General features: G+C 42.0%; 1 protein-coding gene across 3 annotated transcripts in view; it reads left to right on the top strand.

Moving 5' to 3' along the window:
• The window catches only part of dnmbp (dynamin binding protein), a 32828-nt gene that overhangs the window by 1942 nt on the left and 3583 nt on the right, over window positions 1–27303 (top strand). The window contains exons 2-9 of one of the 3 annotated variants that reach the window (XM_011606374.2): window positions 6221–6375; window positions 7336–7458; window positions 8714–10849; window positions 24205–24419; window positions 24810–24909; window positions 25231–25378; window positions 26319–26336; window positions 27090–27289. In XM_011606374.2, the coding sequence (XP_011604676.1) occupies window positions 6231–6375; window positions 7336–7458; window positions 8714–10849; window positions 24205–24419; window positions 24810–24909; window positions 25231–25378; window positions 26319–26336; window positions 27090–27289 (3085 nt within the window). In that variant the 5' untranslated portion in view covers window positions 6221–6230. Of the gene's footprint in view, window positions 1–6220; window positions 6376–7335; window positions 7459–8713; window positions 10850–14343; window positions 16843–24204; window positions 24420–24809; window positions 24910–25230; window positions 25379–26318; window positions 26337–27089; window positions 27290–27303 lie in introns of those variants that run through there. The other 2 variants (XM_011606381.2, XM_011606386.2) reach the window with 2 other exon arrangements.

Genomic DNA, 27303 nt, shown 5'->3' with positions numbered 1-27303 from the left:
AGGAGAACACCATGCCAGTACTAGAGACCACAACCAGGGTTGTGTAAAATGCATCTTATTACAAAAGTATTCATCTGATATAACTCTATCAAGACTTGAAATAATGGGTTATTAAATTAGAGGAGCAAAAATGAACTCTATAGTTATATTAATTTGTTTTTGTAGACCGGTCGATAGCTAATCTATAGATTTGTTGAAACAGGCTGGCTGGGACTGGAAGCCTTAAAGTTGTCTTGTATGGAGGAAATAGCCAAGAAGGAGTAACATGGTCAAGACTCAACAAGTCCCAGTTATGAGTTCATGTGATTAACTGGTTAGTTGCGGTGAGATCAGGGTTGTTATGGTATTGAGGAAGAGACAAAAACAGTTTTGTCAGTCATAACATATAACATTACTCACTGGTCATTGCACATGCCTTGTTTTTACCTAAATAAATCAAAATCTTGGTAGCATTGTCAGAAAAGTAGGGTTTGGTTGAACTTTACCACCCTGTAAAGCTGTGTTTATGAAGCTTATAGCACAGCGGGGTTTTTTCTTACATTTACGTGGACTTACTCTACACATCTGGCCTCATATGCAGCTTATTATTGCTAACTTCCTTGTGTTATTCCTGTGAATGATCCTGTGAGACATATGGAAGTCATTTTGGTTTTGCCATCTTGGCACTCTTGAATTCACGCTGAATTGTTGAAAAGGAAGATTGAGAACTTTACGTTTGAATAGACTGAATTTTCCAAAAAGGTGTTGGCATGTGACGTCCTCCATCATTTTATAATTTCTGGAGGATTATGATGACACGATTCCCTGAGACAGCAGTTATATAACAGCTCATATGCAGGCGATTAGAACTCAGCCATGATGTCAGGGTGCGGCCGAATCTCAATATCTGTCTTTGAGAAAGGTTTAGGAAACTTAACCCTAACCATTTCTGTCCCTTTCTAACCCTTCTATCCCTGATTTTAACAGATTGTTATATTAATGTCAGAACAGCAAGTCTCCAACTCAACATGTACTTTACATCCTTTGGTCATCAAAATCATAAATATTTTTTACATGCAGTATACAAACTAGTTTGAAAGATGTAATGAGAAGGAGAAACTTGTTCTCATGACGACACCCTGTAAAACAAAGCGAAAACATTGAGCCAGAAGTGGAATTAAGGAGTTTTTCCCTCCCAGGATTTTCCCCATGTCTCAGAGTTTTCCTTCTGCTGTTATGAAAGAGGCATTAAAGTTAAGGTTTCATCCCATACAACTGGACTCATCTGTACTAACCTGCTTAGAAGTAACAGAAGGTTGACAGAAATAAAGATTTGTGTGTGTGTGTGTGTGTGTGTGTGTGTGTGTGTGTGTGTGTGTGTGTGTGTGTGTGTGTGTGTGTGTGTGTGTGTGCGCGCGTGTGCGTGTGTGTGGGTGTGTGTGTGTGTCTGTGTCTAATTGCAATTAGCTGCTCACACAGACCCTCCCAATGCGTCTGAGAAGTAGAACACATTTGGCAACTGACATGTCTGTGCAGATCAGGAGGTGTAACAGGGACGTAAAAGTCCCTGGGTGAAAGTTGACAAATGCTACTGATTTAGAGCCGCTCATTTTATTATTTAGGTTACTGGTTAGCAGAGCAACAGTAATGCTAGACCATCTCTCCTTAAATGTTAAAGTTCTTTTCGGACTCATTAAAATGGAATTCATGGTGAGTGGTACAGCTTGGTTCTCTGTGTTATCCATATATCTGCTTTACATTTTTTCAGACTCTGGGAACCAGTCCAGAAATTCCACTTTTGGCATATATCTCTGGGACTATCAAGAGAAACTGCATTTACAGTGTGGGTGGAGCTAAATACAGCAGTCCACAGAGAATTGTTACCTGAATTCAGGCCACACCAATGTGTACCATTCCAAACTGTACTGTGCTGAACTGACCTGGTACTCAGTGGAAATGGGGCTTCGTTGCCCGCTGTCATCATCAAACCTCAGAGCCAACAGCTTCACAAACAAAACTTCATTTATAAGGAATGTTTTTGCAATGCAATAAGGGATTGTTTATTCTTCTGACATGTCTTGGAAAGACATATTTTCACAGTGATTAGTCTTATAAGTCAACAACTTGTTTGGACAGTTTCTCTTTTGAGTTTAGTGGTTTGAACTGATTGACTTGTTTTCTTTGTGGCGTTTGTTTGCATTAAAATGTAAAGCTAACATGGAGTTACAGAGTACATTATGTTTGTGGTTCTTCTTCTCTCTCTCACTCTTTGCTCCATGTTTAAGCAGAACGGAACAGTTTTGCAAAATATTTCCCAGTGTCTTCAGGCTTTTGAGTCAGCCTGCCAGCTGTGTCTTTTTATTCAAATGACTCATTCCGCATGATGCCTCATCGACTTGATATGCACCTTAAACGGCTCTCAAGTGTGCTGCTTTTTATGGTTTTGGCAAAGCACATCATTAGATCCATATATTTATAGTGTTCACGTGTTGAACATTTGATCAATAACATGGGGAATCAACTGTAAGGACCTGAGATTGTAAGCATGCATCAAAGATTAGATAGAAGACTATGTTTTAGGGATGGCAGGAGACATTCTTGCTATTAAAACCTCACACTGAAAATCCCAGCTTCTAAACAGATGGCTGGGAAAGCAAATAGCTCAGCTGTGAACCCCACAAATCCCCCGCCTCACTGTCCCGTGTGTCAACAGACAGTCCAGAACCATCCAGTGGTTTCTCACCTCTTGTGTAGATTTTGTTTTGAGTTAAATGCATTTTAATGGACTCAGCATTTCCCTCAGCAAACAGCCAGTATCAAAAAAACAAAACCATGAGCTGTGGCCCATCCCACTCCAGAGGATTCTACCAGTCTGTTTGTGTGTGCTGATGGCGCTGAAACACAGACGCGTGCCAGTCTGCCACTTCAGTATATGTGAAAAGGATGAATAGCATATTGGTTGTGAGCTGCGTCCTGGCAGTCAAACAGATAATGAGGCAGCAGCTTTATTGTTGGCATCAGATGACTATGGTTGAATAAAAGGTGGAGGCAGTCAGCACATCCCACTTCCTCCGCTCTGCTGCGTATTCATCCAGATATTTTACAGTCTTTCTGCTGCAACAGCAAAGATGAATGCAAACTTAAGATGTCTTCCAGAGATATTTGGCAAAGATGGACTCCTTAAGATATGTAGATATGTCGTATTTTATTCATATACTTATCCAATCCTTTATTTTTGCATATATGTCAGAAAATATAGGGAGGAAAACACTCCAGTGACATGTTGAGCTTCAGTGTCATGTATAATGCCTCAACACTATTTCTATGGATGCCAGTATGTCCAGCATGGAATCTAATGATCTGTGATGAACCAATACATCAGGATATATACAGCTGTCAAGGTGTGATTTCATATTTAGTGTCTTTTTCTTGATGACATTACGTTGGTTTTTGTTCTTAAGGTTCCTTGGAGACTTCAGGGACTTGTGATAGTTATTAACATAAAAACACTGTCTGGGTCACATGCCATCAGTGTGAATGGCCGTTGAGGCATCTGGGCATAGAACATACGACTGTGTTGGCAGATTGTGCCTTAGATGGAAAAAAATGTATTGTCCTTATGCTTCAATTGTAGACTCAAACCCAGACAGAGGTCAGTACTGAGCCGCCTCTTTACTCCAACCTAACCTGTCAGGAAGCACCTGGAAGCAACACACACAACGCCACAAGGTTGTTGTAGAGTCCTGTAAAATGCCTTTTTATTTCATCCCAAATTCTGTTTTATTTACACAGTTAACACAGAAATAACCTTAAATTAATTCAGGTAACAAAAACAACACTTGTCAATACGTTCACAACAAAATACTGCATGATGCAACATTATACTTAAAGTGTCAACAAAATTATTGCTGCTTATGCGCTTTAAACTATTTAAAAAAATAAAGTCCTTGTTGTTGTTGTGTTTTATGCTTCCCGTTAATAGAATGCCTGCAGCATTTACAAACCAATAATGCACCTGCCACTTAAATGTCGCCCGGAAACTGTATGAGGGAGCTGTGAGCCGTCACTTCGTCATGCATGATGGAAGCGAGGGGGCACATGTACAGAAAGAACCCAGTTTGTGCCGTCCAGGGACCCAGATTTGTGTGGCTTCTCCCAGTAAAGCTCTATGTGACCCTCGCTGCACCGGAGAGTTTACAGCACATCTCCGTCCTTGGGTCTGGGTGTTTTGTCTTTGGGGAGGACTCAGTTCTGCTCAGGTTTAAAGTAAACAGCAATGTGGTTTTTGTTGAAGCCATGTGTTGGTCTTGTGTACGTCACTGATTAGTTATGTTATAAACCACACAGGCACACAAATGTCCACACACGTGCACACACACACAGTTAAGACCCCCAGGGACCCGTCTCCAAGCAGACAGTCGGTGCTTTGTTTGCCTGTCAGCTGTGTCACATAGTATACAGTATATAGTGTGTGTGTGTGTGTGTGTGTGTTTGGGTGCGTGTGTGGCCTGATTAGAGTTGAAATTGAAGAATTCTGACCAAGAACCCAATTTTAATTCCTGACAGGGTGATGTAAAATGTGGATGCCCATTTTTTCCTCTTCTCACTAGTTTTCTTTGTTGCCATGGATTGTTCCAGGATACTCGTCAATGGGCAGTTATCAAAGCCTCATAAATAGTAACAGGAGCCTCTTTAAGTGCTCCTTAGATATTAAACCACGGTTTTCCGAACCCAAACCAAACGGCCCTCAGCTGGTGCACACCACAACTGCCACATATGCTTCAGCAGTGAGGGTAATTGTATAGTTTATTGTGAACAATATCAATGCCTGGTGTCCTCATTTTAATAGAAAAGATGAGCCTCTTAATAAAGTGCTGTTGCTGTGTGATGAGTGTGGGCGGTCTGGTCTGGAGAGGTGTGTAAAAGTCACAGAGGCCAGTGACACAGTGACAGAACCGTAAATATCACTAAGGAGCTTGTCTGGCTGCAGATTTCAGGATTATCCAGTGACTGTTCACGTTGCTGGTGCAGGTTTGGTTCTGCCGGTGTTGGTTGTAGAGCTCTGCCGCACGGACAGAGAAGGGTTGTTTCAATTTAATGCAGTTTCAAGACTGCGAGAACATTACTGAGGTACATTTAATATACACAGTGCACTGTTACATTGCCATTTTCTAATTTTGAACTGATCCGGTTCCCAATTCAATATTTTAATTTAAATAAAGCATGTATCAGTTTCAAATAGATTGAAGCATAAGAAATATCAACCATTTCCATTTAATAGTAAAAACCAACCTCTTGGTTCTCTACCTCCTTTGCATTAGTTAATGTCTTGACTTGGGTTTCACTGTGGCTTTTAACACAATGTGGTTTTCAGTTCCCATCCTGCTTTACATTACTGGATAGTGGTTGCCAACTGTTTTCGTTAACCAAAGTGAGTGTGTGCCACAAGCTTCCGCTTCCCAAATGCACACGTTACGCTCTCTCTTTCTTCTCTTATTACCCCCAGGTCTCCCTCCACACTCCTATCCTATATAACCTGAGACTCCTACAACACTGTGGCACACGAATAGACCACAGCTCTGTTCCTGTCCTCCCTCAGCTCCTCGGTGTACATAACTGATCCCATTAAAGGATTCAGACAGGAATGTGCTTTTTCTTCAAAGCACTCTCTTCAGACACAGTCTTGTTTATCCCATAATGACTGTTCTCTATTTAGAATGCTTCGGCAAAAATAGTCAGAGTGGGCATTCCGTATAGTGTCTATATACTAATTTAGTTTTCAGCCACCAATTTTACAGTTGTAAAATGTTTATTTTAAACCAGCAAGCAAGCGTGCCACTCTTAAACTTTAGATTTATATTTTGGATGCATCAAGTCAATATAAAGATTGTGAAGGTTCTCATTCATCCAGGTCATGGTAGTTCTGGTAGTTGAATCATCAAAAAGTCAAAATAACAAAAGGTATTAAACTTTCTGGGAGTGAGTCAAATATTTGATGACAGAGCTATAAAGTAGCTCCCATAAATCAGTAACTCCTGTTCACTCCTGTGAAGGTAGAGAAGGGTGTGTGTTTGGGAATTCTTCCTGAACACAGCCTCCTTTTCCTTTGCCTTTGCCATTTCCTTTTCTTTTAGCCTGCTCTTTTCTGCTCTTTTGACTGGAAGGAGAATTTTTCAAATGTGCCAACACGTCTGGACTTGAACCACTGAGGACTCATGTCTTTATCTGTTGTACTCCGCAGGTAATGAGTAATGGAAGCAGGTTCGGTGGTGCGCACCGTATTCGAGTTTCTGCCCAGCGTCTCTGAGGAGCTGCCCCTCTTCACCGGTGATGTCATCGAGGTGCTCAGTGTCATTGATGAGTTCTGGTTGCTTGGGAATAAAGATGGAGTTACAGGTAAGAAGTCAAGGAGCTTGAGTGACCACAAAATGAGACATCGGGTAGATGAACTTGGTGCTGGCTATGTTGTAGCTAATATATGAGCCCTTTTTGTTTGAAGCAACAAATAAGGTGATGCAGCCACATGTTCCGGTTGACTTCCTGTCAGGTTTACTGCTGCGCTACATTATCTATCCTTGACTGCAGTTCTTTAAATAGGCTCATAATAGTAAAAAAATTGTTGGGCAAAATAGCTTATGACTTAAAACTTTTCATTTGTTTAAGGAAATTAGGCTGGTGTGTGTGTGAAATACAGGCCTGTAAAGTGTAGAGTGCTCTTGGTGCTGTGCTACCTTAGAACAATCGAGCTCAGCTTTTAGAAACCCTCTTGAGTCTTCCAAGTGGAGATGGAGCGTTTCTTCAGAGAAGAAGCCCCCAGTTGGAAGTCTCCTTAAGATGGTAACTGTATTTTCATGATGTGTTGGCCAGTTGCCAGATTATGGTGTCCAGTTGTTCATCTGTGGATCTGTGGCCACTTCCTGATTTGTAAGTGAGCGATGGAAAACTAAAGGTCTACTGTATGAGTCTTTAGACTTCCTGGATTCCAGTTTTAAGTTTAACCTGTAATAAAGGCTTGTGAGAAAGCTATAAATTCTAACAAATAAGTTATTTTTCATATTCACATGTCAAATTTCTAGATTTTCTGAAAAGAAACTACAAAATAGAGCTGATAAAATAACTTATAACTAACTTATATGTGCAAAATGCAAATGAGATAATTGATCTCTGTTCCCTTGGTTTCCTTTTTAAAACTTACTGGATTTCTGATTATTTAATTCCTCGTTTTCACGTTCCTTATTCTTATTCAGGAGCATTTCTGGTCCAAAGATAAATAAAGTTTGAGAATACAATACTAGAACAACAGTATGGTAGTACTCTTACAGTATGTTGTGGTGTCTGTTTGCTACCTGTCTCCAGGTCAGTTTCCCAGCACCTTTGTGGAGGAGGTTACTATTCCAAGTACCAAGCCTGGAGACAGACTCTATGTGTGCATCAACGATTTCAATGCTGCAGACACAGGCAGCTTATCCCTAAAAAGAGGTATGGATACAATTTTATCAATGAATTATGTGTCACCCTGATCTATTGTAATCACATGTAACTAATTAGAGCTCACATGTTGTTTTAGATTCTTTGTAATGAAAAGGTTTCATAGGACTTAATGTACTGTACGTCAAGATAAAGAGAACTAACACAAAGGACGCATGTTTTCTCACTTAGCTTAACGCTTCTTGTTGATGTCACTGGGTTGAGGTAATGTTTTTGCTTTGGTTTTATATTTGTGTAGTGTGGTTGTTTTGTGTTGTGTAGTGCATTAATGATCTTGTCCTTACTGCCCCATTGTGATGTGAATGTTAATCGGAATCAAACTTTTTCAGTTTTTATAGTACCAAATCCATCAATAAATATTATGTAAATATATTTAGCTTAGTCATTGATTTATTGATATTATGTCACAGCCTTTTGTTCCCATCCCATCTTTTAAATTCTTAATAAATATAATTCTGCTGTAATTCTATTCACTGACTGATCTCTTTAGTTGGTAATATATTGCATTTAAAATTTATGAATAAATTTACAATGTATAAGAGAAGCGAATAAACGTTTCCCACATCCCCCACTAGATGGCCCTAGAACCACATTAAAACTCTTAGGTTAGTATGGTTGGATTACTTTAAAACAGGAGCCCAAAAACTTCCGCTTGAACAGCTTTGTTTATTAAAATGAAATTCAGCATCTATTCAGTTTCATTTCAGGATGATCGGGATGTGACTCACAGATATGTTCAGCAATAATCTACAGTGCGTTTTTCAGGGATGAGTAACATTTCCTCACTTGAAAGAAATCTGCAGGCCACACGAGAGTTGAAATGTTTACTTCCAGCATGAAAATTCCATGTTCCTTTTTGGCCAAATAACAGTTTATGTGAACACAATGGGAGGTGGAGCCACAGTTCTATGGAATGTGACCCCGATGACCCCTGACAGACCAGTCAACATTCTCCTCAACCCTGCCTCTCTGATATCTTTTATTACTAACAATGCTTAGTGCAGTACAGTCATTTGGCATGTGACTACACATTTTATGCTTTAATATCACTGAATTGTTCATTGCTACGAGAGAGAGAACAGGCTCAGCACACCTGATATCCTTGCAGTGGTTGCAATATCTTAAGATATTACCTAAATAATTCTATGATTGAGAATAGGTTGATTGTTTCTGTTTACCGTAGTATGCAAGTCTTTATAATACACCAGTAATTTCAATAATAATTACGATCGCCTCTGTCTTCAAGGTGATGTGGTTGTTGGAGAGACAGGAGGGTCCTTGGACCTCGGAGAAACATGGCAGCGGGGTTGTAATGCCTGGGGCATGCGTGGCCATTTCCCCACGTCATGTGTGAAGGAGCTGCACCTCTCGGGACACTCCAGGAAGCTGTCTGAACGCTCAGCTCAAGCCCAGGCTTCTGAACTCCCACCCTATGCCCTTGGTCAGGCCCGTGCCCTTATGAGTCTCCACGCCCAGCTCAATGAAGAACTGGACTTCCGTGAGGGAGACTTAATCATCATCACTGGCCTGCCTGAGCCGGGCTGGTTCCAGGGGGAGCTGGACGGTCGCAGAGGAATCTTTCCAGAAGGGTTTGTGGAGCTTGTGGGTCCTCTCCGGTCTCCTCAGGAGCCTGTGGATGACCAGTATTCAACCCATCTTTCTGAACAATGTAGCTACAAGGACTCCTATGATGTAGAAGAGGGAACAGAGGAGGAAAGTGTAGAAGAAGGAGATGTAATAGTAAGGGAAGAGAACAAGGAAACTGAAACAGAAGAAGAGGAGGGTAGTGTTTATGTAGTGGCGCTCTATGAGTTTCGAGCTATGGAAGCAGGTGAATTAGACTTTGACATGGGAGATCGCATTCGTGTCATAAGCACTTTAGAAGATGGTTGGCTAGAAGGGGAAGTGCAAGGACGACGTGGTATATTTCCTCATCGTTTTGTCAAAATGGAGGATAATGTACAGAAAACTGTAGATGAATCTGAGGAAGATGAAAAACAAAGATGTTTGGAGTCCAGCATAGACCATCTACATCCTAATGGGTCAGAGACTGAGTCCGATTACGTGATGTATGAGGACCATACAGTGTGGGATTTGGACTACTTTGAGAGGAACAAGGAGGAGAGACTGCAGAGTGAAAACAAAAGCATTTCAGCTCAAACTAACAGAGAGCAGAGAGATGAGGGACGCGGCCGTGGCTCTCGGCCACAAAGACCCATTAGACCAGCACAACGGAGGCCCGAACGACCTAAATCCACTCCGCCAGCAAGACCTAAACTCCCGTCGCGACCTAGCCAACCTGCCCGCAGCTCTATGCGCATTAGCACGTCCTCCGGCACTAATCGTTGCAAGTATACTAATGGTACCTCTGGATCCTTACCCCGCAAATTAAGCCACAGCCTCACCCTCCCCAGCACCGGCCGTGGTTGGTCTAAAGATGGAAGAAGTGCTACTCTTGGCCGTACTACATTTAACAGCGGCAAAGTCCACAGCAGCTTAGCTCAACAAAGTTGTGTTCGAGATTCCGATTTGATGATGGGCAACGCTAACACACAACAAGCTCAGTATGGTGTGAATGGTTTTATGTCTGCTTCCCACACCTTCGATGCTCTGGCAGCCTCAGCCAGTGACCTGGAGTCGAAGCTTTCTCAACAGCTGTTTGAATTCGAGAAAAGCTTGACTGAGCCGTGCAACCCCACCATGAGCTGCGGTGAGCACGTGGAGACGAGCCAGCAGCCCCACATCTCCCGTCACTTTTCAATTATGGACTACAGCGATGAGAACGATATCATTCAGGGCTCCACCTCGCCCCTGCCCCACCTTTCTGAGTCAAACTCGGGAACGGGAAGAGAGCGCCGGAACCTTCGGCCTCCTCCTCCTCGCCCTAGAGCCCTTCGGCCCCCAGCCCCACCGTACAAGCCAACCCGTCCTGCTCCACGACCCCCTCCTCGTTGCCCAAGACCAAACACTGCCCATCCGACCGCTGACTCCATCTTCTTCACCCCAGATGAACCAGCGGCTAACGTCCTAGAACATGTGACGGATGGGCAGAACGAGACTGACGACTTCCCAGGTGAACACGAGTCCCAGCAAGATCAGGAAGCTGAACACAAGTTGGAGATGGATAGGGAGATGGAGATGGAGATGGAGCTGGAGCTGGAGCGTGAGAGACAGAGGGAGGAGGGGGAGAAGTACCAGCTGCTGCTACGGCTGCAAGAGGTGGAGAATGACATGGATGCATATGCACACACGGCAGAAGAGCTGCGAGCCATGCTGGAGGACGAAGAGGATGAGACGGCCCAAATGCAAGCCCTGGAGAATCTGGAGTTCTGCAACTACACTCTGGAGATGCTGGCCTTGGAGCAGCTGCAGATACAACAAGGTAAGAAAACTGGGCATAAATTACAACAATTTCAAATTATTTTTCAAATGGTAGATGATGTTGGTGAGGCGCACTTGTACAGGAAGTCTGTCCACCTCCTGCTGCTTTGGAAATGGGATGTTTGTCACGTTTGAAGGGACTTGTCGCAGCCTTACAGCTCTCTGTTTTAGTTTGATGTAAAATAGTTTTTTATTATAGGCTTAAAGTTATTTTTTAGACTCAAGGTCTGCTGTAATAACAGAGCTTCCTGTGGATTTACGCATTTGTCGAAGATGAGAAATGGAAACACAACAGCAACAAAGTCTCTTCGTCTTCAAAAAGAAGCTTTTCTTCTTTTCTGAACTGAAGTGTGTTAATGTGTTAAAGTTTCTTAGTGTAAGAAGCTCAATGGAAATGATACAGAAGACAAAGTAGAGCGTGATGTCACAGTTCATTGTTGAGCCTCAGGTTAATTTAATAAGGGAAAAAGAACAATAACTGAAGACAAAATATAATATAGTAGGAATCTACAATGAGTTTTATGTGCTTAAGGGATTTCCTTTCTGACTTGAGTTTCTGTGCATGCCCCCCCCCCATTGGTTATTGGAAGGATTGTTGTGAGTAAGTGTACATGGTGGGTGTACATGTTGACTCTCAACACAGTACAATAAAAATAGATGAAATTAGTTGAAATATTTTTTAAGACAATAGCATCAAGTTAATAGTATTAATATAGTATTACACAGATGTTGTTTACTGTAACTCTTGTCTTTAATATTCTAAATATTTTTTTAAAAGGTAATGTAATAGAGGGTTTCTGCCTAGTGTCTGGGTGTCGGAGCAATTTTTGGAAACCCAGATTTTCTTATTGGAATGAGGTGCTTATTTGTGAGACAAGTATTTATTTTTTCCAGTATTTCTTTTTCCACTCTCCTCTTTCATTCCCACCTCTCTGTGCAAACATCTCTCTTTTTGTAATAGTTTAGCTGTTTCTTGGGTTTTGTTAAGACCAATCTTAAAATGCTACTACCTCCAGGATTTCTTCCCGTCATCTGTCTGGGAGGCTTTACAAAGGTATAGATAATCCTACTGACCAGCCAACACAAACGCAAAGAAATACTCTTACATGTCGCATGAACTTCATTGATTAGTCACTAAAATATGTCACAAAATCTAATTCCAAAGACTTATTGTATTTGTCATCAAACATGTTCACGCCTGCATTATTTGACCAGAAGCGTGTCGGCTCTGCTGTCTTGGCGTGCAGACAAAAGCTTGGAAAAAGATGCAGAATACAACAACTAAAAGCAACTAAAAACGTAGAGGTGAACTGGACAGGAAGAGAGCACAACCTGCCGCCAGCAGGAGCTCTGAGGAAGGAAAGAAAATGCTTTTGGACTGCAGTCGGCAGGCAAGATTTCTTGTCCTCATCACGGTTGGTGTAATGGTGGGCCCAGTCATTTTGAAACATTGAGTACTGAATTATCCAATTATTGATTTTTGTTTCCCATACTGAAACATACTGAAATGAGGAAAAAGAATCAGTATCAGTTGACATCGGCCAATTTCTTTTTCTAAAAATCAGTATCGGTATCGCCCCATAATGTCAAGTTCCCAAAAATGACTTTTTTTCCTTATAAAGACATGTTTCCTCGGTAGGTTCACTGATTGTTTATATCCATATAATTAGAATATGGTGATATATTTCCTGGTTTTCTATATAAGCCCTAAAAGAAAGTAAATCAACCAATCACCTTAACTCCAGTTTCAGTTCTTCCTCATTGTCACACACCCATACTTTGATTACCACGTTCTCCATTGACAAAAGGTGCCTTTATTAACATAAAAAGGCTTTTTGCTGTTGATTGAATCTGTTTGATTGACCATTTTTCTTAATGTATGTCTATGAAAAACTGATCAGTTTCCAAAATGTTAAAATTAAAACTTTTTAAGGCTTCTGACAAACCCTCACAGATGATCAGATTATTGGTAAATGACTTCAGCAGATTGTAATTACAAGTAGAATTGATCAAAAGTGATCAAGCAGTTCAACATTTGATTGAGTCACACGGTGAACAGAATCAGCCGAAGGACAATTGTGCTGCTAATGTCCGCAGGTTCTTGTGAAGGTCACCTAACCACACAGCCGACATTCACACCAGACTTTCACAGTAATAAAATTCATGTATTCGAATTCAGAAAGGTTTAGGGTTGTTAAAGCTCTCCCTAACTATTGGTTCTTGGCCGGTGAATGACTGGCATATTTAGTCAAAAAACCACCTTCAGGGTCTGCATTTCTAGTCCTGTCTCACCCGCTGCTGTAGTGTGGATGAGGAGTGTTGCTCAGCCAGGAGTGTCTTTTCATGCTTTTGAAGGGTGTGTTCCGGAGTGTGACGCTTGAAAGGCAATAGAAAGCTTATTGTTGTGAGGCAGTGAGTAATTTCAGCTGTTCTCTCTGTACTTGACTGTAAGAAGGCAGGATTTATGGAAGCTTTTTGTAGAAACTGAGAGGACATCGTACCTCAGTTATTATAACAACTTGTGTTAGAAAACCACAATTTGTAATTCACTTTAAAAAAAAAAAAATCACAAGTTCCGTTGAATTTAAATAAACTACATTTTCATGAGGTTTCAGCCAGTTCTGTTTTCACAGGACATCTGTTTTGGGTTTGCTTGAGTCCGTCTGATACCCTCATGTACATAATCTAACATAGTCACAGAGAGGAATGTTGTTTTTTTCCTTGTTACACTTGACGTGCTTTGGAGTTTCGGTCGTACTCCAGTCCTGAAAGCTGAGCTGTTGAACACTGATAATTAAATGGCCTCACATAATAAAGATCTCACAGCTCAGCCTTACCTTGTAAAACCGTTTCTGTGCGCGGTTTTAGTTTTGTCCTTGTATATTGTACAACAATAATTTCATAAATTGCCATTTTCTACACAAAATAATTTTACAAAACAATTTGCTGCCTAATATTTAGACATTTCAACCGACAGGCAAATATTAGAAAGCGTATTAGGGTAAAATCATAATCAAATCCATGTCAGTTTTAATATACAGAACTGAAATGTCGTCATATAAGTTTGCTCACAGAACAGTTCAAGCCTCTAATTAGCTTCCAGATTATTATTAAGCAAAATGTCCTCAGTCCCACATGTATATTATGTATCACATGAACTTTGTTGTGCTGCAGTCCTTGAAAACGTCTCTTTGTCTCGGCCTCCCCTCCATTACAAGCTAGAGGGGATGGATAATAAACTCAAACTTTATGAATAGGGCAGTTTTTTCTCACACTAAGAGCTTGTGCCTCTGCTGTGAGTGGGGACAGTCTTCAACAATGGCGCATTGTAAACGTGTTCACGAGCCGCTGCTGCCGTGTCCTAATCGTGCAACGTGAGCTCAAATGTCTGTCCTTTCCTACAACCTTTATGGTGGTCAGAATAGTATACTTTTAATTTGTCATTCCATTATTCCTCTAAAAGAAAATTGATTCAATAAAAAGAAAACTCCCATGTGCAAGTGTTAATAAGTGTCCACCCTTGATTTGTAGGTCAGAGTCTATGTCTGTCTGGGCTCAGTTTCAGTCAAAAGGACACTGTTATGGCATTTGGTGCAGAATGTAAAATGAAAGTTAGAGCCGTGAGGCCGATACTGCTTTTAACGCCCCTGATGAGCGTCGCTGTGAAGTTGGCAGGAAGGAGTAAAAACAAAGAGAACAGGATAAGAGGAAGGATGGAGGATTGTTCAGTGGAAAACCTTTAAAGACCCTCGTGGTAATTTATGTCCCCGTCATTCATCAGAGAAACTTTGTAGAGTGTTTTCCTGCAGAGAGACGTACTATCCAGTTGAAACAGTGGGAGGAGCTGTCTGTCTAATCCTCCGCTCATGCGGCCCCACTGAATTATTAACCCTGACATGCTCCTCCCCCTACATAACACCTCCCCCTTCCCTTCCATGGCTCTCTGAGATAGCTGCAGGGAGGGGATGATGTGGTGGACAGGGAGGTGCTTGGGCCAGGAGCCGTGCTGAGGCACTCGGGAGGAGACAGCAAACAAGTAGGAGAGTTACAGACAATATGTCTAATAGGAGGACTCTCCTGCCTTGCTTTGTCATGGAATACGGCATTTTGGAAAGACAAAATCAGCCACGCTGATTAAGAAACAATACCTACAGGTGGTAAGCTGATTCATAACAACACGGGCCATGAAGAGTCCAGTGATTTATGGGAACCCCGTCATGTTTGGTACAATGGATTGGAACTACTCAGCTGGTCCTCCGATGAGGAAAGGGAAAAGTATGGAGGAGCTGGGGGATGCTGGTTGGGCCAGAGAACGAGAGCGAGCAGCCCATCTGCAACAGTTACAACACCTACAGCAAGTGCAACTTCAGCAGCAACAAGTTGGATATCATGGATATGCAGTGGTTCCTCCTGGACAGCCACAGGGTCCAGTCATGCTAGCAAGACCTGGTGACCCAGCTCCAGGCTGCCCGATGCCTGTACACGGAGGCATGATGGTACCAGGTGGATTGGTGCCACCTCAAGTTCACGTGCCGGCTCAGTGGCCGGTGCAGTGGGCAAACCAGCCTGGTTGGGAGTACAATGATGGGCAGAAGGCGACTCTTATTGAGAAGAGTCATCAAAGGCAGGATGTTTACTTCCACCCTGGTTCAGAGGATGGTCATCTAGATGTGAGAATATCTGAATGGAAAGGTAAACACTGTTTTTACCAGGGTCCCGAGGATTACATCCACCAAGATTACAGGAATGTAGCACAGGACAAAGACGACACTGACTTCAGAACTGATGAAGAGTTGGAAGACAGACGAAAACGGGACAACCGTGTAAACTGCCAGTACTCTGAGCGCTATGACAGAAGTCGCAGAGACAGAGAAGAGTTTGACAGTAAGGAGAAATATAGGTACAGGGATCATTATGACAGGCAATACAATGATTATGATGACAACAGAGAAAATCCGCATTACAGCAGCAGGAAGCAGCACAAATCTGAGCGAAGGGAACAGGAGTCTTACAATAGTGAATATGAAGACTGCTATAAAATCTCCTATGCTAACAGGGACAGTTACAAGGATAGCGGTCACTATTCTGACCCTGACAGAGATTATTATGACTCCAGAGAGTGCCGTCGCTATCGGGACGACGAACGCTATCGGGACGGTGAACGCTATCGGGACGATGAACGCTATCGGGACGGTGAACGCTATCGGGACGATGAACGCTATCGGGACGATGAACGCTATCGGGACGGTGAACGCTATCGGGACGATGAACGCTGTCGGGACGAACGCTATCGGCGGAGAAAGGACAACTCCTACTATGATGATTACGAAGAGCAAAGATATTACTCTGACCACTATGCAGAGGATCGACATCGCAGCAGAGAAAATGACCATAAAGAGCGGGGTGTTTATACCAAACACAGTGAAGGAACTTATACCAGCAGGAGAAGGAGGCAATATGACTCTGAACCAGAAACACATTGTGGTTATAAGAAGGAGCTCTGTAACAGGTACAAAGCTGCAGGCGATGAGAGAAGAGATGGAGACTACAACCACAAAAGGAGGGACCACTACAAATCGGAGCACTATGAGCAGCGGCCTGAAGACCATCACAACTATGACGACCAGGAAAGCAGAAAAGGAGAACATTCCGGCTATAACTCCAGAGAAGGATATCGAGATTTGCGCTCACTATCGGTGGATTCGTCGTATGAGGAATACCCTAAAAACCACAGCAAGACCCACTGTGAGGAATGGGTTGAGCAGCAGAACAAAAAGCTGGCGCTCAGGGAAATGCACTCGTTTGAGGATCCCATCGTCCATCACAGTGACGAGCAAGAAAAGGGATACGAGTCCAGTGCTGGTAGCACTCGCTCCAAGCGGGGTGTCAAGCCTGTGTATGTGGGCTCACTTGACCGGAACAGCTTCTACAGGAAGACCGCTCCCAGCTCAGTACGAAAGTCCCAGTTTGCCACTACCATGAGAAAAAACAAAGGTAAACACCCACGTGAGGCGATGTACTTTGGCACATATTATGTATTTGCACAACTTGCTGGCGTGTCATTCACTCATGTCAACAAGCTACAGTCGTCTTAATGACAGAGTTGTCAGTGGTGACCTCCAGAGGTGCCCGCATAATCAATACTGCTGGTTTCAATATGCTGACTAGCCACACTCCCCGCCTTAGAGAGAGAGAGAGTGTGTGTGTGTGTGTGTGTGTGTGTGTGTGTGAGAGAGAGAGAGAGAGAGTGAGTATCACCTGTCTCAGGAAAGCACATTGTCAGGCATTTGGTGGCGTAAATCCAGTCAGACGGGTTTTGTGAGTCTTTGTTGGTCTTGCAATTTTCTGCTACAGTCTTGCTGTCTGTTCTGTGTTTGCAACACACCAGTGCGTCAATATCAATCATACAGACCATAAAAATTTTGAGTTGGTGTCTGTCGGCACACGTGTAACTATACACAGACTTATAAAGTTTTGTCTATCTCATGTTAGTCTGATTAAATTTGTACTAACTTGAATTTTATTGAGTTCACTAACATGGTGGAAACAGCAGAGAGTGGGTAAGTAATTCCGGTGTACTTTGGACTGACAAGGAGACTCTGTTCCTCCTGTGGCAGCTCGCTTTCAATACAATGCTACAAATTAGCTGGCTTTTCTTAATCTGAAGTATCAATATTCTAAAAGGTCAGTGAACCACAGCCATAGCTTGACATGACTGTGTGCAAATCAAACAGAGTTCAGGAGTTAGCATTTGCTAAACAAGCCAGGATTGTTTAGCAAAGAAAATTCATTTCAGTTTTATTTAGAAAGTCAAGTTGCCAGTTGTTTAACATGGAAGACTATTATCAGGAAAAGGGAAAATCCAAATCCAAGTAGCTCATTTGAAACCAATTTGATTCTCACTGTTTTTGTCTTTCAAACAAAAATATCAGCACATTGAATGACGTGTGTCTTTTCGAGGGTTTCACGAGGAAGAGCCCTCTTCCGACTCAATTGTGTCTGAGAAGAAGCAGGTGGCGCCCCACAGCCCTTCCCCCAGCCACCTAGAAACTCAAACACGCTCAGGACACGCAGGCTCAGAGTAAACAGTGCGCCCCCACCAAACGCTACTTTGGGTGTGCAAGTCCTAATCCCCAGTGTCAGCAGGGTGAGTGGATAGCAGGGGTCTGTCTGGTGCCAGGCAGGGGACAGCGCTGGGCCTAACTCCCTCACCGTGCACGTGCACGTGCACAGACATTCTAGGCCCTTTTAAAAGGTGACACCATTTTTCAGAACACATGCACCCTTGCATCTGCAGTGTCTTGTCATCCTTTAATCTTGTTAAACTGTTTCGGCCCAGTCAGGGTTCTGGCCTGACTAAATCATTAGATTGCAGGGCTAAAAATATTACACCGTATTGGCACAGTGCTCATTGGGTTTATGCTGTGATTCAGGGACATTGAGGTGACGGCCGGGGCTTTCTGCCACAGCCTTTGTTTTAGAAAGCCTCAGCCTTGTTCTCCTTAATCCAATCTTAGATATTAAACCTCTTCCTTGGTCCGACGAAGGGGAAAAAATCCATAGCGAGTACTCTCCAGCTACTACCAATCAATATGACATTGATGTAGCTATTATATTTCAAGGACAAGTTGGAAATTTAAGCTGTTCATCTCTGTTGGCAATGCCATCCTTGACCCTTCTGAACTGGCCTGTATGCTAAAAACCAACCTTTTCTTTTCTATACTTCTATAAATGATGGCCCCCTTTTAATGGACAGCGTTTGGCCATCTGTGTGAGTAAAGTGCCGTCATCTAGCAATGATCTGGCAGCATATGCGCTGTTGTAATCTGTAATCCTTGAAGAGTTGCTGCCATTGGTGGGCAGTGAGGGTGAGGTATTGAAGAGTTAGACAGGAAATCTTTGGACAAGATCATCATCTTCACGGCTCTAGAGAAACTTATCTCACTGCTGACAGGCAATAAAGCACAGCTGGCTCACTATTTAGGTAATGCATGAGTCATTGGTGGTTACTCCTACAGTTTTTAGATTTATTGACCACCCTCCTTATAAAGTGTAGATAACTTTTGTTTTGAAATCCAGATCCACCTAACATCATTGTTCACATTTCTGTGTGTCTCAGTTCTGGGATGGATCGTGTTCCTGGTACCTGCATAGCACTGCCAGATCTTATCTGCCCCTTTTTAGGCAGAAGTGTGGGAAACGAGAGACACCTGTGCTCTGACACGATGGCCTTTGCCGTCACATCACATGATGATGGTTGCTTTACCCAAACTATTAGCAAAAGTAATTTTCAGACACTTTTTAAATGGTTTTAATGGAGTTTAATTTGCAAGTGATTTGCTGTATTTAGTCCAAACCTTCAGGCAGACAGAAATGCCTATCGAGGACAGTTAATTGTTAATCACATAAAGTATTTTGAACAGCCTTTCTGGTCAGCTCACTCATGAACAAAATCAGTTTCAGATGAGCACCGCTCTATTTGGTTCCAAACTAAATTGTATTTTCTGTGTACCTTTATTCAGATTTTTTTTTTTTTGGTTTGAAATTGGATTTAATGTTCATTTTCTTTCAAGAATAGCCACCTGATAATCTGATTTCAGCTCCTGTTTTATGGTAAAATTATGCTTTTGTTAGTGATTTATGCCATTTTAACAGGTATTTCGAGTGTTTCCCTGTATTTTTCTTTGTTACCCATGCCACAAGGTGAACAGAGCATTTTCTGTTCCTTTATTATTATCCTGTGGGAACGTTTCACCAATTGCTCAAGTACAACTTTGCCTGTACTTGTCTAACAGTTGGAAACACTCATATTGTGCCAGGATTGTTCCTCTCAGACCCAGTTCTCACACTCCCAATGCACTAAAAACAATTTTCCTGCAGAGACGGGAACACAAAAGTCATTTTACTTTTTAGTTTTGAATAAAAATAGGCCTGTATCGCAAAAGGACCTGTGGGACACAGTAGAACCTTTGTGCTCTGCTTAAATGTCCCTGAATTACAAAATAGTGCGGATGTTGAATGAAGTCACTTCAGCGTTTGGGTGTCTCTCAGCATTCTTTGTGCACATATGTAAAACTGATGGTCTCTTGACTAAATTGACCGCTGCTCTTCATAGAGCTGAGACAAAGCGAGACGTTGCAAGGATGGTCGTTATGGTCTTGGTCAGATATGCGACAGAAGCACGGTTAACTTGTTAATTGGAGTGTGGATGCTGCATGCATGATTGTGCTATATGTATAGGTTTGCAACCTGCTTTTGTTATGTGTGGGAGTCGAAGGGAGGATGTAATTACCTGGAGTTCCACAAGATCCTGCAGCGAGGTTGCTATGACATTCTATCAGGGACAGGAATTTGACCTTTGACACAGAGATAAAACCTGATGGTATTTCACTAGGTAAACTGCTTTTTCCTTTTTTTCTTTTCTTTTTTTATTATACCGTACAATCGTTAGATGTAAATCTAGGCAAAAAATTAGCTGTGTTGTCATAAACAACAATAGTGGATCGTTTTGTACAGAGATGCATATTTCAAATATTTTTCTAATTATAAAGTGTGGAGAAAAAAAGGTAGCGTTTACACTGACTGTTTGTTTTAAAAATTGATCTTGAATGTAGGTTATTGGATAAATACAGTGGTCCGCTATAAATGCAAGTCTGGGAAACTGTTCACATTCACTTTTAGGTACGTTTCATGCCCGTCTCTACTTGAATACTTCCACAGTTTCCCCTGTGATCATGTCGGCTAAACCACTCCCTGCTCTCTGAAACTTGGCTTGATATGAGGAGGCCCCCCCCGACCGTTCATGTTGCCAAGGCTACCGAGCATTCTGCTGTGAACACACACAGTGGAGTTGATTGTGTCTGACCTCAGCATGTTCCCTTTAAACACTGCAAACTTTAATATTTAGCATGCTGAGTCTTGATCCCTAATGCAGATATATTGCAATTGCATTTATGGGGTAGTCTCAAACATTGATCTTTTGTTATTTATGAAAGTCTTTAAGCAGTTTTAAGTGCAAGCTAACGTGGGAAGATTTGAAAATGAATAAATCCAGGCGTCATTAATTCTGATAGAACTTAGCCTGTCAGAGGAGGGGCCCTATTAGCTGTTGGCATGCTGTGAAACATGGCAAGGATTCATTACAGAACTGGGCCGATTCCCATAATAGATGTCCCAGAACAAGACAGAGAAGTCCATGTTTTATTCTCTGCCATCCCTCCTCGTGTGTGTAAATGTGTTTGATGATAGTAGGTTCTCTTCCTTTTTCATGGTAATTGGAGGTCTGAAATGGGGCTTGTGCATTGAGATGCACGTCCTCTGCAAGGCTCAGGAGTTGCTTTTGATTGACAATGGACTATCAGAGAATGGACGTTGCCTAAACCTGTGGGTGTGTGAGGGAGGGGTTGTGGTGATTTGAAGTTGTTGGAACAAAGTTTGGAGCAGGTGGGCATGTTTTTGCTGTCTTTTTCTAAAGGGTGGTGGAATTACAGTTCCTCGCATGCTTCACTGAATTCAAATGCATTGAGTTCGGATGGGTTTTTGTGGCAGGAGGGAAGGAGGGTCTAATTTGTATTGTTTTGTTCAACGTGTTTTACTAAATCATCCTTGTCACAGCCCCTAATCTGTCATTGGTGACTGTAGTGTAAAAGATGTGTTAATGGTTTTTGTCATTTTGTATCACTATTACTTACACCCCCATTTGTCAGTGTCCCATAATTTCTATCTGCAGGGCTTTTCTTTCAGCTTAAATTCCTCATAGAAAGACCTCAGTGTTTAATTTTAGCATTTTAGCAACCAAGAGCAGCTGTAGTTCTTGAAACCATTTTGAATGGTTTTAGTCTGAGTCAGACTTCTTTGCTGAGTGAATTCCCAAATGTAGTGGATGGTGATGAGGCTGCCAAACTTGCTTTTGAGCACACTATGGATTCTGCCTGTTGATCAGGGTGTATCTTTGATTAGTGTTGTGTTTTTTCTTGATTATTTTTTTACTTCAAATGTCAAAAATGTAGTGTAGTATAATGTAATAACATAGGGTCACAACCTAAAGACAATAACAACTTCATACTAACAGGGCTTCCAACCCAAAACTATTTTTTCAAGGGATTTTTAGCTAAAAAATACAATGTACTTTTTTGGGGGGGGGCAGCAAAGATGTTGTTACCTTTAGATTTAGCTGTTGCTTTTTGTGTGGTACTGAACTGCCAAAAGCATTCAACAAAAAGTCTTAAAACATTAGAGGTTGAGGCCATAACTGTGTTTAGCAGATCAGAAAGATCCAGCACATTTAGTCTACTTTTAACTAATTGTCCGTGTTTTGCTATGAACGAGCCCCAGTAGTGTCTGACCTCATATAATTAAAAAGACAATAAAGAAACCCTTTGTTCCATGTTCTACACTCTCTATGCTCTAAGTGTAACCAGGTCAATATTTGAATGAAATTGGTATTAACCCTTGTTTTTCTAGTTGCCCAAACGGCCCCCTGCAGAGATGTTCCTCACCGGACATCGTCTGGACTTTTTCTGTACTGCAATTGTCAAAACACCCTTTAAATGTAGATATTGTTCCTGTTGAATCAGGACACGACACCGACACCGCGTTTTCACCTGTTACAGTCGCACGTTTTCAATCTAAAACATTCTCAGAAGACGACGGTAAATGAAAACAACAAAAACATTTTTTTTTTAAATGTGTTATCGGCTGAGCTAGACGTGAAAATCCTGGAGTAGGCGGGGTGGATACTCTGGCAGAATAAGGTTTGGAGCAACAGGTTGCTGCAGGTGATTAGTGTGTTTGTTGGCATCCAGTCTTGGGTCATGGGTGTGACAGGTGTGTGTTGCAACAAACACCGAGTGAGTATCATTCAAGGCGATTCATCGAAGGTGCTGAATGAAAGGCATCTGATTCCTTGTACTGGCTGATACACAACTTGTAGGCACCTATGTTGATATATGTGGAGAAATAGCCAGGCAAGTAACAAAATGTGTGTTGACTACAGGCTACTGTAGCGCCTCTTTTCTTTCACTGTGCCCCCCGTCCCCTCGTCATTTCTTCATTGGAACTCCAGAAAAGTGGGTCAAAATGTGCACAGGCAAGTTTACAGGTTGGATGCGGTGGGAATAGTTGAGTATTTAAGCCTGTGAAGTGGAGCACATGATGTGGTTGTGTGTGTCTGTGTGTGTGTGTGTGTGTGTGTGTGTGTGTGTGTGTGTGTGTGTGCAGGATCAAACGTGGGAATAAGCCGATTGATTCCAATTAGGTTTGGAGTCTTTTGTTTTCTGCCTCTTTTGTATTTAGTTGCTGCATGACTTTTAAAACCCGTTAACAGACTGTTTTGTCATCAGAGGGGAAATGGCCCGAATGTTGGCTGAGCTGCAGTAGCAGACGGTGCAAGGAGTGAGTGCGTGTGTGTGTTTGATACGTGGCACAAGCGAAGAGAAAAGCTCCTTTGAGTCGAGCTTTAGCCAGGTCATGTGAAGAGCCGGGCAGAGGAGAAGGAAGGGGTCAGTGAAGGAGACAAAAGGCAGGCTGCATGCAAATCAAACACTCAGTCTCACAGAAACACATTTTTAATGCTACAGGATTATTTTTAAATAAAACCTGAAGTCTTGTGTAGCAGAACATTCATTATAATACATTTTCATTGATCTGATGGCACCAATAAAGAAGATGGCAGTTTTTGTGTGTTAAGGATAAGAGGCGTTCACTTTACTCGCTTCTGACTGATCTACTTTCATTTCATTTCTAAATATTTCTGCAGCTCTTTGCCTGCAAGTGTTATTGTGTTATTATTTACAAATTTAAAAACAGGATTTAAATAAGCTTTTGCTCCTTTACCCCCCTCTTGCAAATCTTTTGCTTCTGCAGATTTATGATTTTAGATAAAGTAATATCCGAGTTTCATCAAAAGATACTAACTGATATGCAACTAGTGTCATTGCTGTAAGCGCTCTTCCTGCAGCCTTTTATGAATATCTGCTCCCTGAGAGCCTGTAGGTCCGTGGTCAGTGTCACGGGACATTGTTGCCACACACAAAGAGCCTGAGTCCACTCCAGTTTTAGGTCCATTCAGGAAAAGCAGCGACCCATGAACCAGGCTCTCCCTCCCGTCCCAGGCATCCCCAGGGATCATCCTGCTGGCAGGGTTCACAGAGACCTTGATCAAAATTTAGTCAGACGAGGAGAGGAGTAAAAGGCAGATTGGGTAGGGGGCCGTGGGCATGTATGGATACACTGAATGGTGACATGGGAACATTTTCCTCTTTGCCACCACTGGAATAGGCCATTTTTTCATTTGTCTATAAATTTAAACTCTGAGCGAAAGCATTTTCATCTTTTTTCCCCTCCTGTCTTGTGCAGAGATGACCCTCCTCTCGTCTCAACCCAAGCCTCTGGATGCCACAGCAGCCTCGGACTCGTGCCCCTCTGCTGGCGCAGGCACCGAGGATCCGGAGCAGAGAATGCTGGAGAAGAGGTCAAAGGTCGTCGAGGAGCTGCTGCAGACGGAAAAAGACTACATCAAGGACTTGCAGATGTGTGTGGAAGAGATCATCGAGCCACTGCAGAAGAGACAGGTGAAAACATGAAGATGTAACAAACTGTCTGAAGGTGTTTAGAATTGTTTATTTGTTTGGTTAAGGAGCTGAAGGCAGTCAGTTTAGATGTAGGATTATTTTAATTAGAAAGCAGCAGTAATAACAGCGAACATGCTGTCCAGGTGCTTAATCACCTCTTGGAACTGGAATCACTTCAGAATCTTCACACATTGTTGATATTGCGAAAAACCTTACAGGAAGACCTGCATTAAGATGTTCCTTTAAGGCAGAATGCGGAACCAATCCTTTTGTGTTTTATATTTAGAAAACATCAAATACTGTGCAGCTGTATCCTCTTTTGGTCTTTCTGTGTGTCACTTAACTGATTTTTTTTTTAATGTAACCGAATCTTGTCTGACTTTCCTTCAGCTGAAGAATGTGGACTTTGAAGGGCTGTTTGGAAACATCAGCTCTGTGATTGACCTGTCACAACGCCTGTTTGATGCCCTTCAGGAAACGGATTATATTGGTTAGCAACTGGCTTTTGAAAAATGCTTATTTTATGACCTGATTCTAACACTTGGTCCATCCTGTGTTGTACTTTGTACATTATTTACTTTGTCAACCATTAACAGTCACCTGATCAACTTCGGTCAGGTGGAGTAAAAACCGCGCCCCCTAGTGGATAAAATCACAAAGTAAACAAACTTATTACTCCCATAATAACAGTGTACCCCAGAGTGTTGAAGTCACCCAAATATCCCTGCTAATTGTCTGCACAAAGCTGACAGTTTGTGTTTTGATGACATTTGAGCCCCTGACCTATCTTTTTGAATCCTCGTCCTCTCAGGAAAGGTCTTCCTGGACTTCAAAGCTGAGCTAGAAGAGGTGTACAAGATCTACTGCCAGAACCACAACGATGCCATCTCTCTGCTGGAGGGTTACGAAAAAGACGAAACCATCCAGCGGCACGTGTTGCAGTGCCTGGAGAGGCTGAGGTGAGTCACCACAGCAAACACTGCCTGGAAGGAAAAACACAGTTTTTGTTTCATTATTGATTCCAGCACAGGTCTGTGGCAACATGAGTGTGTTAGCGTTCACAACTAAAGGCGGTGACAAGCAGAAATGAATTAAACACACAAGTGAAGGTTGACAGGAGAGAAATAATGTGAAGAGGTCCGTTTTTCTGTCATCACGGTGTACGAAGTGTTTCAAATGTTGTTGTGGAGTTCAGGTGTGCGACAGGTTTTCCATTAATAGAATGAATTTATCATCAGCTCTGCTCAGCAGACTTTGACCTCTGAGACAAGAATGAGGCATGATAGAGAAGCCAGGTGAATTTTAAAAGGTGATCATTCTTTTGAAAACACATCTCCCACTTTGTTACTTGGCTCTTCTACATCCTCTAGTTTTCCTCAAGTGTTTCGTAATTTGGAGATTTTAAAGAATGCAGCTGACCTGGTTTCACTGGTCTGGTGTCACCACAGCTCTGAAATATAATAACTAACCTAAAGATAGACGAGGCTTTGTCACACAGGAAGCTTTTTGTAAAGATGGCCATTTCCTCCCTTCCTTGTCATTAACAAGCCCAACTTTAAAAATTTACATTAAAAAAATGACTACCGGTAGCTTGTTTACATTAAAATGACTTGCTTGTTTAAGGAAACCAGTCTCAAGTAAAACTGGTCTGCTTCCACCTATTCACTTTTAAAAAGGTCATGCAAAGCTTTACAACCTCTTCAGGGCTCTGTAGGAAGACGTAAAACAAACCCAAAACAACACAGAAGCTTGTTTTATTGAGGCTTGCAAAAATGAAGTGAGATTCTTGGGATTAAAGTCGGTGCTAAATTTTGGACTTGTGAGAAAAGTTTAACTTGTATCAAGTCTACATTTATAAATCCTGTTTTTGTTGTGTCTTTTCATCCTTCCTTTCAACAGGGCCATTTATCGGGAGTGGTAAGTCTCTGAAATGGTTTCCAGCATGAGAATTACCGCATGTTTCTTTGCTGACTAACTCTGCTGGAAATGATTTTGCATGTGATTATGCGTGTGATTACCTGGAATATCAGAAATGTTCCCATTTCTGTTTCCTTGCTTTGTCCGACTATGTTGTCATTTCTGTGTGCATTTCTTTGGTGGTGGTGCGTTTGTGTGTGAAAGCTGTGTGCTGTTGTGAAGAGAAATTCCTCCAGATAGCCATAAATCTCTCTTCATACTGTTGACCTGGGAAATGCTTTGACTGCCACCTACTGGACAAAATTAGCAAATGTACTTCACAGGAACATCTAGGCAACAGATAGTTTAACATTTTATATAGCCCTATAATAAGCTCACATTTCGGCCTTTCAATTTGCTCTAATCAAATAATAAGTAATACAATTCTCATTATTTCTACCTTGATATAATGTGATGAAACTGTTCATTAATAAAATTCTCAATTTTTTGCATTTCCATAACAACTTTGTCCTCTAGGTTGCATTTAATTTAAGCAAATAATTGTGTTTTGTTTTTGCGCTTTTTGCCTACTTTGATGTGTCATTCAGTATGCATTGTTGTATACCTTATGAGATGATACATATAAATAGATAATACAATATACACAATATAAGTGGCATGCAACAATACAATACAATAAATGGTGCGTGTTTCTACCCAGGTGCGTGTTTCTACCCAGTTCTTATCAGAGGCCTTTGTCTGTCCCTCTCCCAGGGGAAAAACAAACTACATCAACCTTGGCTCTTTCTTAATCAAGCCTGTTCAGAGGGTGATGCGTTACCCTCTTCTGCTGATGGAGCTCCTGGGAGCCACCCCGGAGATCCACCCCGACCGGCCCGAGCTGACCAAGGCTCTGCAAGCCGTCAAAGAGATCAACGTAAACATCAACGAGTACAAGCGCAGAAAAGACCTTGGTAAAGAAAAGAAA

Source organism: Takifugu rubripes, chromosome 1 (genome assembly GCF_901000725.2).
Source record: "Takifugu rubripes chromosome 1, fTakRub1.2, whole genome shotgun sequence".
NCBI classification, from domain to species: Eukaryota; Metazoa; Chordata; class Actinopteri; order Tetraodontiformes; family Tetraodontidae; genus Takifugu; species Takifugu rubripes.
The sequence above is the reverse complement of the archived record's forward strand: the minus strand, read 5'-3'. Positions and strand labels throughout refer to the sequence as shown.